Here is a 14,358-nt window from a genome sequence, read left to right as displayed (position 1 = left end):
ACAATGTAATGTGTGTCAAAACGATAATAATTAGCCATCTTTGTGTACACCTGTGTAACACCTTTAGTCATAATATTTTTTAGGCTAATGCCCTGTAGGGTACACTACTGTACACTTTACACTACAACACCCCCAGTATCTTCCCGGAAACCGTCTCGGATCAGCCCTGTGATACGGCGTGCGCCTCTGCCAAGCAGCCAGTGGCTAGTTTCGGTTGTGACGTGTGTCGCCAGTACCCGCCCATCATCCGCAGCCCGTCTTTGCGGCACAGGCGAATCCGTAACCTGGACAAACAGCAGCCAGACTTCAGTCCACAGATCCATCCATCATCGCTATGGGAATTATAGCGTTCTTCTTCCAAAACGAAGCGCTTATCCCCTACTACTTGAAACCCGTACACTCCGGGCAACAGACTATAAAAAGGCGTCAGTGGACGAAATTTGTGCACTGAGGGAATAACCCAGCAAAGGGACAATACCTCACAACAATGTGGGTGTCCTGTTGATGCGGAGATGCTGATGCTCCACCTATGAAGCCGAAAAGTAACAGATGTGGACCTGGGCATATTTAAACAAGAGTGATTCCATTGGGACAATGCCTGGGAAAATGTCTATGACTTGGTCGCTGATGGTAAGTCAGGGATACATTTGTTTTCGCATTATGCTTCTCTTGTCCTCTCGAATATTCTGGCTTTTGTTCGATTTAAAGGGACAGTAGATGTACTCGGTGTCGCACTTAGTGTATACTAGTGAGGATGGAGCCTAAAACAAAAGATGAAAACAGAATAATAAATCAGTTATTTTCCTTTTAGAAATGTTAATTGTTTCTGTGGCGCACCTAGGTTTAAGACACAGTTTAAGATAGATAAATAGATGGATGGCAAAGATTGTCATTGTAGCCTATTGTTTGAGGGACAGTTTTCATGTTTTTTCCCTACATTACTCAATATTTAAAAAAAAAAAAAAAAAAAAAAAAAAGCTTAAACAATTCTAACAAATGTGGAATTTTAAAGGTTAAATTAGGGACACTGCTTGACCTATTTTAGGAGATATTAAAATGGCAAGTATGCATTTTGTGCTTGAGTATACATCATTTTAAGAGCATTTAGATTTGTTTTTATGACTTAATATTCCTATATATATAATTTTACAGACATTTGCATTACTTAATATCCCTACCTAGTTATCATTTCAAATACAGTCATTTAATATCCCTTTGTTTTGTTGATATTGGCTTAATATTATTTATTATTTAAAGAGATCTACATGACTTAACATCCCTATAAGTCATGATTTTGATGTCGTTTATCTGATATTGTATATTTTATGTATACCAGTTATGATTTTAAACACATTTTCTTGACTTATGTCATTGTTTCATAGACAATAGCTTTATTGTTTTGAAGATACCCTGACATGACTTAATATGCCTAATGTATTGTAAACATTTACATGACTTAATATCCCCATGCAGTATGGAGTCAGTTGAGGTTAATTTGGTATATCACATCAGAATGGCTCATCCATTAGCAAGTCTTTATCAGGAGACCATTAAATCCCTTAATGCAGCTCAGTTTTCAAAAATTGGATTTAGTTGTTTGATACCAATGCGGGCCGATATAAATTATTAGCCTCACAACGCTGGAAGGATTAGCAGTTTTCTCTGTCAGTTTGAATCATCCACGCGCCCTTGAAAATTTGTTTATTGGCATTGACGCACATGATGCAATGTGTTTGGCAGGTGTCCTGACATTTGCAGGAATATTCCTCGCTCATTCATGCCTCCAGACAGGGAGTGTTTGTTTTTGTTCTGCAGTCTTCAGTTAAGATGTGTCGGAGGTGTAACAGGTGCCCTCTGGCACATGGAGTCCCTATGATATCACATCTGTCCCTGTGTCTGTTCTTGTAGATTTACACCCTATGTTATCTTGTCACAAACTCTATCCCTGAAGTCCATCCATAGCCAAATTCACTGATCCACATGGTGATCACAGATTACACTTTTACATTTACTCTCCTCACGTATCTTTAGTATTTAGTTCATCATTGATTACTCAGTAATTATAAATAATTGTTAAGTTATGTAAGGTCTATACACACAGATTGCAAGCTCATGAAATCAGTGAAACGCCAAGACTATTTACTCAGAGGTTATTCATTCAGAATCATCATAGATAGCTCATAGAGTCAACAATCAAGCATTGCAAGCTGTAAACTACTGTTTTTAAGCTTGTAAATCTGGACATATAAAATTATAATCAGAAAAATCTTTTTTTTTTTTTTTTTGGAATTTATTGAACTTTTAGACAAAATAAAAAAAAATTAATGTATTTAATTTATATTTTGTATCATATTTAAGATTTCAGGCTTTTATGCCTCATATAGTATGATATAATGAAAATACGGAGTCACACCTGAAGAGAAAAAAACACCTCAGTATTATTCAGAGGTCCAAACTGAGCAAAATTATGTAATTTGCTGCAGTTTCTTATATTTATATGATCAAAAGTGAGATGAAATTCTGATCACTAATGTAAATCAATGAGGTTTTTGTTATAACTGTATAACAGACTACTAACATAACAAAATATCAGTTGTCATTCTATATCTCCCAATAATATGTCATTTTAAGATATCATATATATGATATTTAAATGCTTAGAGCTCAAATTTATTGTGGGGGCAAAATATATAATGGAAAAATCACGAAATATTAAAAAGACATGTATTATTATGACAATTATCATAAAAGGCCTTTTACTTAAAAAAAAAATACCCAAACTTTTAATCAAAAGGCAGGAGGCATGTATTAGATTGTGTATATTACAACAGGTTTTTAATAATAGTCTTCACAGGCCTTAGAATTTCACATATCAAATATGATACAGTAGGCCTTATGGTTAATATCAGTTTTCTGATAAGCAAAAGAGAAGAGTAAGTCTTACTCTCAAGTGAGTTTAAGAAGCCTTTATGGGCAATAATATGAATGCTTTAGCACTTATTCTTTTGTATATGAGTGCCTCATATTCATATAAGAGATATTCTGGTGTCTTTTAAAGTGACACTTTGACAGTCACAGCTCTAAAAGGATTAGTTTTGAATTGGTGCCAGTACTCCATATTTTTCCAAAGTCGAGACATTACACAGACATGGACCGAGAATGTGAATACGCTCTCACGTAATAAATCATTAGTCGTCTGTCTATATATAAGCTTTCATAAAATGCCCAAGAATGTATATTAGGTTTCATACAAGTGCCCTTTTAACCCAGACTCAGTTTTTGGCTGGGATGAAAAGGTGGAGTTGTAACATGTCTTTCTGTTTTGTACATCATGTCTTGTGGTTATCGAAAGCAAGAGTGCGTGAAAAAGTGTTCCTCTTATCTTATGTTGAATGTTCCTCTTTCCAGAGCCCATTAAAAGAACTTGTGAACTTGTGTGGCAACAGTGTACTCATTCTTTGTCTTAGTAGCACACTCAGCGAACAGACATTGTCCTGTCAGCAGTGAAGTTGTCCCCCTCGCTGGCCTACTTCAGACCCTTGTCTGTTAGCTCACTGCTGGCCCTCTTCTAGAGCTAAGGCCGCTGGGAAAGCACAGCTTTGTCTAATCGCTATTCATGTTCAGTCTGTCCTCCTGAAACAATCCCCATCACCTCACGAAGAGCAACACGTGTATCCGAACCCAAGCGGTCTGGCATCGTCCTGCAGTTCCCAGCGATGTCAGTATGTGTTGGCTGGAGAATATTAATGTCATGTTTGTTTTGATTCAGCCCTCCCCGTATTAGCAAGGAAATTAGTCTTCTGCACTTTTATACTTCTTCTGTGCGGTCTGTTGTTGAGGAACTGTAATAAAACTCCAGGGGATTCATGATCAGCAGTTAATAGAACTTTGTGTTTAGAAACTGATGATGCAGCGAGGCCCTTGTGTGCTGGATATTCACGCTTTCCAGCATCATATTTTTTGGTGACGACTTTTGTACTGAGCCCAAGATGCCTGTCGTGGCCAAAGCCCTATTTAGGTGCGAAATTAAAACGTGGGCTAGCATCATAAAGAATATTAGGTGCGGTTCACATGCTGTGCAGTCAGCTTTGCTGGATGTGCCGGATGAAAGAGGGGGACCGTTATGATCGGAATTTGTCTTTCAATGGGGCACGCTCAAGCTGAAGTAACTTAAGAGCGGCTGTGTTTACAGGCTTCTTGTCATTAAAAGTTATTTTGAAGGTCACCGGGCTGTGAGAGTGCTGTCAACACATTCCAGGGTTCAATGTTGTTAAAGTGTTTTTGCATGAGTGATTTGTTGCAGACTGTGTAAATGTTATGCAGACTTTACAATGTCAGTGTTTTAGAGAGGAAATATGACTTGCTTACATTTCTGCTCACATAACAGACTGAGGATAACATGAACGTTGATCCAGTGCCACTGCATTTTGATGTCACAATATAAAGTTCGTCAATATCATCAATAAAGATTTTTCGAAATGCTCATTACCTAAAAGGTATAGTTAATTGTTATGGTGATTTTTCCCTTTTTTGATACAATCAGTCAATAATGTCTTTCTTATAAGCCCAATATAAGCCCAATGGACAATTGTTTTTTGCATACTGTTGTTTTATCAATTAACTTTTAACAGTAAATACACACATTAAGACAATTGTAATAATTATTTCTTTTACAAACTTCAGTTGGAAAAAAAAGAAAAGAAAGACAAACTCAACAAAAGCAAAACTCCCCACCCATTCGGGACAGTGCACATTAGTGTTTTTCACTGCATTCACTTCTAAATTCTGACGAACACAATCTGAGAAATATTTAAATATATCTTGGCTCTCCGAAGATTTATAACAGTAATGAACGGAGAGACATTTTTTGAAGCCCATAAATAAATGCATCCATCCATCACAAAAAATAATTCATACGGCTCCAGGGGGTTAAAGGTGATAGAGAGGATTTTTTCATCGACTGAGAATCCAAAGACTGTTACTGAGTTTTTGAAATGAGCGCATGCGTAAGAACAGCCCCCCTCCTTCACAACTCATTTCAAAGGAACGCCTCCCAAAACTCATGCACGAGTATTGGAACACGAGTGTTTACCACCGGCATTCGCTGTGTCGTGTTTTTTGGATTCATTATGTCGGACTCACCGCAGGTAACTCATAATCTGCAGTTGTTACTCCTGTCTCCTGATAAAAACATTGCGTGCGGCACCTGTGGAATGTGGAAAGTTACTGGAGAGCGCAGCCGCGCTCGTCTCTCACAAGGAACGTCACGGCAGTGATTGACAAGCCAGAGGGCCAATCGCGTAAACGATTGGCTGATGTTTTTAAGGCCCTACCTCGTGCACAGATTATGTATATTAATATTATTACTTTCAGTGCACCTAATAAATAGTCTTTTATCAGTTAGTAAAGACAGTTTCAAGTAATATTGCAAAAATGTATAAAGCAAAACATCCTCTTTAGCACCTTTAATAAAGGCCTTCTGAAACGAAGCGATGGGTTTTTGTAAGAAAAATATCCATATATAAAACTTTATAAAGTGAAATAAGTAGCTTCCGGCAGACGGCCGTACACATAGATTTGCGGCGGAAGAGTGAACTCTGAGTATGATGAGTGAACTCAACGCATGATGAACACAGAAGCGCAGAGAATAGAGAGAAACAAAACACCGGTCATGAATTAGAATTCTAAAATGAGAAATTTTAAAGAGAAATGTTGGAGGATGTCGATATAAGAGAAGAGGAGCTTCAGTTTGTTGCCCTGTCCTGTCGACTTGCGCAGTATGCGTACGGCATTTTGAAAATTTTCCCATATCACAAGTGAATTGAAAGGAGCTTATCATTGGTCCAAAGAAAAATGCATGAAGCCCAAAGTATACTTCGCCCATTGCATGAATTAAATGGGTCTTTACAAATGGTGTAGCCAGGGGTTAAATTGGGATTTGTTATGTCGGGGGGGCTCTGTGTTTTCAGGCTTTCGAGGAGTGCACATGTATATGCAAAGCCTACAAAATCTTAACAATTGACAAACTGTAAAAATAAGTTGACAGAGCCCTCTGCTATGAACACTAAAAAGCAGATCAAAATCATTCTAGATGCTGGCAGTGTGCACCCTTTCTCTTGCCCCTTCAAAAAATTAAGCGTTAATGTCTAGCCCTGATAAGCCTATGTGCCGGGGCTCAGCCCCGGACGGCCCCGGCCCAATTTAACCCCCGGGTGTAGCCAAATATAGTGTCTAATTTATTTATTTATCTATTTACTTACATATTTACTTAGTGCCTTATTTCATTAAGACCATATGAAGTACAGTGGAGATGATTAACAATTTTAAATATTGTTTTCTTTGTGTAATTTCAAAGAAAACGATTTGCACACTCTTTACTTTTATTGATACTACCAAACTACGCAATCAGATCTGCGTCCATCCAATCAACAACTGATGGACAGAACCAAGTTCCCATTCTACATTTTTTACAATAATCCGTTTCACTCAGACTTCGCTAGCTTCTGTTTCATCACAACTTTAAACGACTGTTGGTACATTTTCTTAAAGGGTTAGTTCACCCAAAAATGAAAATTCTGTCATTAATTACTCATCCTCATGTCATTCCACACCCCGTAAGACTTTCATCTTCGGAACACAAATTATTTATCATTATACTGTATTGTTGACTCTTTTTATAGTACAAACCGATGACACAGTGGTCATTCATGCTAATTAGACATTATTGTGTGTTATGATTGTTTGTATTGTCATTGCATAACAGTCTTTTTCTTGTTCTTTCATTGTTGTTAGCTTCTGCTGGTCGGTGACGTCTTAACCCACACACTGACCCCCAGCCCAACCACAGAGAAGCCTTTGTCTTCTCGACACTACCACCACATCGACCCCGCCACTGGTAACAAGCTGGTGTGCGACAAGTGTCCGGCGGGCACCTACGTGTCCTCCCACTGCACAGAGGCCAGCGTACGGGAATGCAGCCCCTGTCCGGACGGCACCTTCACCCGGGGTGAGAACGGTGTTCAGCAATGTCACCGCTGTCAGAGACGCTGCCAAGCCCCTTTTGTCGAGAAAACTCCCTGCACGTCCACCACCGATCGGTTGTGCATGTGTCCGCCAGGTAGCTTCTCCCAGGGTGGAAAGTGTCAGCGCCACTCATTATGTCAAGCGGGGTGGGGTGTCCGAAAGCGAGGAAGTGAAACAGAGGATGTGCGCTGCAAGCAATGTCCGCATGGCACCTTCTCAGACGTGGCATCAGATGCTCTGAGGTGCAAAGCACATACAGATTGCCTGTCTTTGGGCTTAATGCTGCTAATTAAAGGCACCAAGGAGAAAGATAGTGTGTGTGGCCCAACTCCAGTGAGTTCAGCCTATGTCCTACTTGGAGATGCTTCCGTTTCCACGGTTTCCAGCACTGAGTCAGCATATAGAGGTGAGAGTGAAAAAGCTCAATGTAGAGCTATTTCTTACTGATTAGAGTGTGTTTAGCTAGATAGATAGATAGTAGGGCTGGGTATTGATTCAGAAGTCCCGATTCGATTTTGATTTTCAAGGTCTCCATTCGATTCAATTTCGATTCTCGATTCAATTTTCAGATTCGATTCTCAATTTTTTTATTTTTTTTTTCAATAAATTCAATAATTTTTCACTGGCCCGACCACAAAGAAATAATAAATGAATAAAATAGTTATTGTTTTTGAACCATGAATAGCCTGCCTATATTGTAATAAATAAGGTTATGACACCCAATATTTTAGATACCAGTGAAATTGAACAATTCTTGATTCCATTTGAGACCACAGCTAAAACTACTAATATAAACATTATTCATTAAAACTTACAAAAACACAAGATCGGAGTGATTTTCTCTTTAGATTGATTAACATTAAAACACAGACAGCTTGTGGAATTTTAGGTGGCTGTCACTTTAAAACTAATGCACTGATACATACAATAATGACACCGTAACCGAAAGTTAAACAGAAAGGCACAGCTGCATCCGCCATGTTCAGCACTAAATGAATGACACCGGCCCGGCTGTAAAATCATGCAAGGTATATAAGAGGATGACATCTAGTGGAGAAGACTAGTAATAAAGGTGCGTTCACGCCACCTTGTAATTCCTGTAGTTACGAGATTCTAGCTTGTAAAAAGCATTCACGTCCTCGTAGAGCTCATAATTACAGCTTGTAAACTGGGTGTTTTCTGAAAGCTCTCAGGTGTACCATGTGACTGCTGTACCACCTGGCCACTGTAGATTCATTTAGGCGTTGATAGTGGTGCCATAGACACGCATAATTCCAAGTTCAAAACGTGAGCTGCTCCGAATACAATGTCACGTGTTATCATCTCAAGATTCCGGTAAATACGAGCTGGCGTGAACGCAGCATACGTTTAACGTCAATCAGATATTATGTTCAGTGTTTGCGGAAATAAATACAGAAAAAATTGATACGTGGCTTTTGAAAATCGATATCGTATTAATCAAAAAATCTTTTTTTTTGCCCAGCCCTAATAGATAGATAGATACATAGATAGATAGATAGTGGTTTGTTGTACAAGTGCTTTCATCCACTGGTTCTGTTGTTACTAACAGCTTCCTCTGTTCAACATGATTGCTCAACCCTTTCATCAACCTCCCTAAATTGGTGTTTAAATACAACAGTGGTTGTATGCGATGTGAATATAAGGTGTCCACCTCAGCACTGGGTTTCTTTAGATGACTCTTTTTAGACCTGTATGGATATATATACACCACTGAAACAGTAGTATTGACCCCCCTAATTTTCTGATTTCTCAGTTTGCGTTGACTTTAGTTTTTAGGGTCAGATCTGAGCAGTTAAGATGAGAAATCCATGTGAGATTATGTTGGCTGAGCAGCACAGCTCCACTTTGCTGTTTACACATGCCAGCTTGATGCTGGATTAGAGCTTTAGATTCCCTCCCTTCTGCTTTGTTGTCTAGGTTAAGCTCATCTTTACATCTGTATTTAATTCTCTCTCTCTGTTTTTTTCTGCTATTAAATGACCCACTCTGCGCACAGCAAGTACTCCAGTTTTACCAGCTGCGGAGATTCAGGATGTAGCCGAGCCGGTCCTCAGTAGCACAGATGCGGCCCTTGGCTCTGAAGACATTCCCACAACCATAGCTTCCTCCAAGACTAGTGATGAGGATGGAGGACTCTTAATCGCTGCAACTCAGGACCTTCCTAAATCGCAACACAAGATCTCCTTATCACGAGACCCCCAGCTTGCCAACCAACAGGCTGTGGAGACTCTGTCTGAGGGCAAGGCCCAAGGTTTGGGTTATCGGCCTATCCGCAGGGGTGCGCCGAGGCCTAGCACGCACAAGCACTTTGACATCAATGAGCACCTGCCTTGGATGATAGTCCTGCTGCTTCTGCTGGTGCTGATAGTGATCGTGGTATGCAGCGTAAAGCGCAGTTCACGGGTGCTGAAGAAGGGTCCAAGACAGGATCCCAGCAGCATTATGGAGAAAGCCATCCACAAGAAGCCTAGGTCTCCAGCGCAGACCAAGGAGAGGTGGATCTACTACTCAAATGGACAGGGTGAGTTAAAAGCACACAGTGCAAAGGTCTGTTCACAATAAAGTCTGGTGTGACTAAACAACACAAAAGCATAAAATTACAGAGTCCTTAAAGGGACATGGAAAAATTATATTTATATTATACTTTTATGTTTCTTGTAAAACTTTTGCATTCATTCGCTAAACCTTTGTGATGGAAATAATATGAGGTGGGAGGAAAAATTATATTTCAGTGCTTTAATGGACGAATGCAAATATTTTGCTAGAGCGAAAATAGTTTTTCCTCCCATCTCATTTTTTTTCCATCACCATGTCCTTTTAGGGGTTCTGTCTGATAAGTCTGATATCCTTTTTTTTTAATATATCATTTTTTTTTTTACTTTTTTTGTTGTTGTAATTTTGATTATTTTTATTTAATTTTTCACCATTTTTATCATCTATCACTATTTTGGTTATAATTAAAAATGTCATCAAAAATACCTGATTTAAATTGGCCAGACCAAACAATTAAAGGTGTCCTAGAATTGAAAATTGAATTTATCTCGGCATAGTTGAATAACAAGAGTTGGAAATGACATACAGTGAGTCTCAAACACCATTGTTTCCTCCTTTTTATGTAAATCTCCGAAGAACAGGCGAATCTCAAAATAACACCAACTGTTACGTAACAGTCGGGATCATTAATATGCACGCCCCCAATATTTGCATATGCCAGCCCATGTTCAAGGCATTACACAAGGGCAGCCAGTATTAACGTCTGGATCTGTGCACAGCTGAATCATCAGACTAGGTAAGCAAGCAAGGACAACAGCGAAAAATGGCAGATGGAGTGATGATAACTGACATGATCCATGATTACATGATATTTTTAGTGATATTTGTAAATGTTTTGTTAGCATGTTGCTAATGTACTGTTAAATGTGGTTAAAGTTACTATCGTTTATTACTGTATTCACGGAGCCGTCTCTATTTTCATTTTTAAACACTTGCAGTCTGTATAATGCATAAACACATCTTCATTTTTTATAAATCTCTCCAACAGTGTGTAATGTTAGCTTTAGCCACGAAGCACAGCCTCAAACTCATTCAGAATCAAATGTAAACATCCAAATAAATACTATACTCACATGATCCGACGCATGCATGCAGCATGCATGACGAACATTTTGTAAAGATCCATTTGAGGGTTATATTAGCTGTGTGAACTTTGTTTATGCACTGTATTATAGGATTTAAAAGGGCCGCAGCCTGAATCGGTGCATATTTAATGATGCCCCAAAATAGGCAGTTAAAAAAATAATTTAAAAAAATCTATGAGGTATTTTGAGCTGAAACTTCACAGACATATTCAGGGGACACCTTAGACTTATATTACATCTTGTGAAAAAAACATTCTAGGGCACCTTTAAAAAATCAACTTCAACTTAATTTTTAATTTCAGACTAGTTGTGAAGAAGTTCGTAGAGATTTTGTATTAAAATCTGAAAATATCCACATAGTGTGAATAGCACTTCAACTTTAAACTATAGTTATTTAAACAAAAAACGTAATTAAAGGTGAAATGTGTGTTTTTTTCTATGTTAAAATACTTTCTCCTGTCCCAGGTAATCTATAAGTAAATCATTCATAGGTTGATTGTCCCAGAAAAGTGTAAACACTGTGGTGGTTTCCAAACATTGCTCTGGTTGTTTGAGAATCCCGACCAGCATAGCAACAAAGATTCAATCAATGGCATGATTTTGAGGCGTTGATGCCTGTTTGGCTGACCAATGGCAGGCAGAGGGAGTGTCCTTAAACTTGTGCAGGCTTTACACACTTCATCTTTAACGAAAACTTCATTGTTGAATGCCATTTATAGATTTCTGAAATAGTGTTAATGGCTATATGCTTTGGCAGATGCCAGACACTCACTCTTCGTAATATGAAAAATGGCACAATGAAATTCCAATACACTAGAGCATCTGTGGATCTATCAACACACCAGTGCTGTTAATCCCATTTATTCTGCTCTAGAAAACACAATGTCAAGATCGCCTCTCTCATTTTCTGTCAGTCACATGATCATATAGAGCCTGAACTTCTTCTGTTTCTCCTTCTGCTCCTTGGATAGCCTCTGCTTTACTTCTCTGGGGTTTCTCTTTTATTATTAATTTCACACTCTGTGCCCCACAACCTGGTTGTTACTAGGTTAGTCGGGACTGTGGTGATGGGCACCGGTTTATATTGGCCTCAGATATCTGTCTCTGTGCGTGTATGACTGTTCTTCATCTGCAAGCAGTTGGAACCAGATTATTCCAGTTCTTTGTGGTTTAATGCTAGATGAGTTTATCAGTGGTCTTGCCCTTGTGGGAGATGAGAAGAGGAACTAACTTATGTGTCATGAGAGGTGTCTGAATTCAGGGTATATTCTGCTGGGAACTCATGGTTGAGCAAACCCCTAACCATAAGTACTGGGTATGTAACTCATACTGTACGTAACTCGTTCCACACATGCTACAGACATGACTGGTAACTTAAAGGGATAGTTCACCCTAAAATGGAAATGTTGTCATCACTTACTCAGCCTCAAGTTGTTCCAAAACTGTATATGTTTCTTTCTTCTGTTGAACACACACAAAAAAAGATATTTTACAGAATGTTGGTGATCAGACAGTTGACAGTAGCCATTTTCTTCCAAAGTGGGAAAAAAGCTGTTAAAAGCAATGGCTGCAGTCAACTGTCTGGTTATAAACATTCTTTAAAATATCATCCTTTTTGTTCAACAGAAGAAAAAAACTCATACAGGTTTGGAACAACATGAGGCTGTTGACAAAATTTGACAAAATCTTAGTTTTTGGGTGAACTGTCCCTTTAAATTGTGTGTTTTGCTGAGAAGAGTTGTGCTGTTACTTTTTAAAGCATTCACACTTATGATAAAATGAACAATACAATGTGTAAAATATATATTTTAGACTCACATTGAAAATTCTAGGGAATGGAATATCATATAGCGACTTTTAGCTTTTAAATTTAGGCCAGTAAGAGAAACCATATAGCAATGATTCATAGCAATAAATGCCCGTTGTCTATTGTCAATAGTGTAGTGATGTATAAAGCACAGCTCACACAGAAATCACTTTCAAACCAAGCAACTTTTTGTTGGTCAAAACAAATTCACCTCACCTACTAAACCTGATGCAAAATGTGAATGGGGAAATCTTTTGCCCTCATGCGAAATTCCTAATCATGTGTATTCCTATTGAAATGTCTGTATTTCAATAGGAATACTGCAATTCATCAACTGGCCGCTAAAAAGAGAGCAGAATCTCATTGAGTCCCATGTTAAAATGGTCAATTTTACAGCAGAAAAAAACATGTTTACAGGTACAAATTGTGGTTTTGGTCTATACTGCTAATGTTGCCCTTCATGACAACTCTGAGGGGGGTGATTTTTTTTTTTATAACTCATCTGTTTAAATTATATCAAGCCTTAAAGTTCTGCATAATTAAGGGCGTGGTCACTTGAGTGACAGGTGGATCGCGCTACTGTGAGCCGTCACCTCAGCTAATTCCAGCTGCTGAATTTGGCATCTCTGACCTGTTTGTGCTTTTTTCGGGAATATTTTATACAATTATAAAATAATATGGTTTGCTGCGTTAATGGTCGATACAGATATGCGTCTGTGTAGATGTGCACGCATTCGGGGATCGTCGTGGCATTGGCTAAAAGTTTTGTTCGTGAGATTTACTATACTTTAGCACTGCTTGGATATTATAACTAAAACTGCTGCATTTTGGATGCGGGCTCATTTTTTTTGTGAGATATATGATCATATACAGTTTTACAACATAAACGTTGCTCAGGTTGCATAATTTCTTGAAGAACAATGATGGAGAGGAGATCATTCAGAAGAAATGTGATGCAAACAATGGATAATATATTAATATTTCATGGATTTAACGCTTTTGTGGACAAAAAGTACTGTTTTTTTTGTTTGTTTTTCAATGGACACTCATTGACATTTTACCCAAGTGCAATGGATTGGATTCATTTCGCAATCACTATTTCATTTTAAAGGTATGAAGTCCCGTTTGATTTTTCGTGTTGTCATTTGCAAACCTGACACAAATTTCAATTACTGGTGCTGGAGCATATCATAAAAAAGACGCCGTAGATTGACAGTAAACCTTTAGAACTTTCTAATGATATAACTTATCTTTATTAACTAATAAAGATAAGTTATATCATTAGAATATTAATATTTTAGATAGTATCTGCTTTTGCCTGCTAACATGGTCAAGTCGAGCTAGGCGGCGTGGTTTCAGTAACCATGGCACCTCAGTTCAACTACGTCCCGCCTCTTTGCCCACTTTCAGTTATCCGGGAGTGACGTGCGGTGACGCTCAGCTAAGATGGCAGCGGCCTCATTTTCGCCTCAAAACTGCTGTTCAGAAATCTACGGGTGACGTCACGGACACTACGTCCATATTTTTTTACAGTCTATGGTCCACACCCTAACAACCAAACACTGAAAATTTCTTCTGGATTCTAAACAATTACTTTTATTTACACATTACTGTAATTTATTATTTATTGTGATATAAGGAAAATACAACATTATTTTTGTTTCTGTGGATTAATAATACTTCTATGATATTCAAAAAGTTAATTAGCCTTGAAAATGGTGGATATCAAGAAACAAAAACATAAAAAAAATAAAAAAAAGTTAAACACTTCCACCAGGTACAAAAAATAAAACAAAACATTTGCGCTATTTTTACTGTGGTGTTTTTCTCCCTTGCACTCCTAAACGTGAACAATTTCATTGTTTATTG

General features: G+C 38.2%; 1 protein-coding gene across 1 annotated transcript in view; it reads left to right on the top strand.

The window, feature by feature from the left end:
• Positions 1-14,358, top strand: part of tnfrsf21 (tumor necrosis factor receptor superfamily, member 21) — a 30,576-nt gene continuing 16,218 nt past the window's right edge. The window contains exons 1-3 of the mRNA XM_048207280.1: positions 1-630; positions 6,793-7,429; positions 9,041-9,565. Coding sequence (XP_048063237.1) covers positions 550-630; positions 6,793-7,429; positions 9,041-9,565 — 1,243 coding nt within the window. The 5' untranslated portion in view covers positions 1-549. The remainder of the gene's footprint in view (positions 631-6,792; positions 7,430-9,040; positions 9,566-14,358) is intronic.

Source organism: Megalobrama amblycephala, linkage group LG11, assembly GCF_018812025.1.
Source record: "Megalobrama amblycephala isolate DHTTF-2021 linkage group LG11, ASM1881202v1, whole genome shotgun sequence".
NCBI lineage: Eukaryota > Metazoa > Chordata > Actinopteri > Cypriniformes > Xenocyprididae > Megalobrama > Megalobrama amblycephala.
This window is presented reverse-complemented; position numbering and strand designations above follow the sequence as displayed.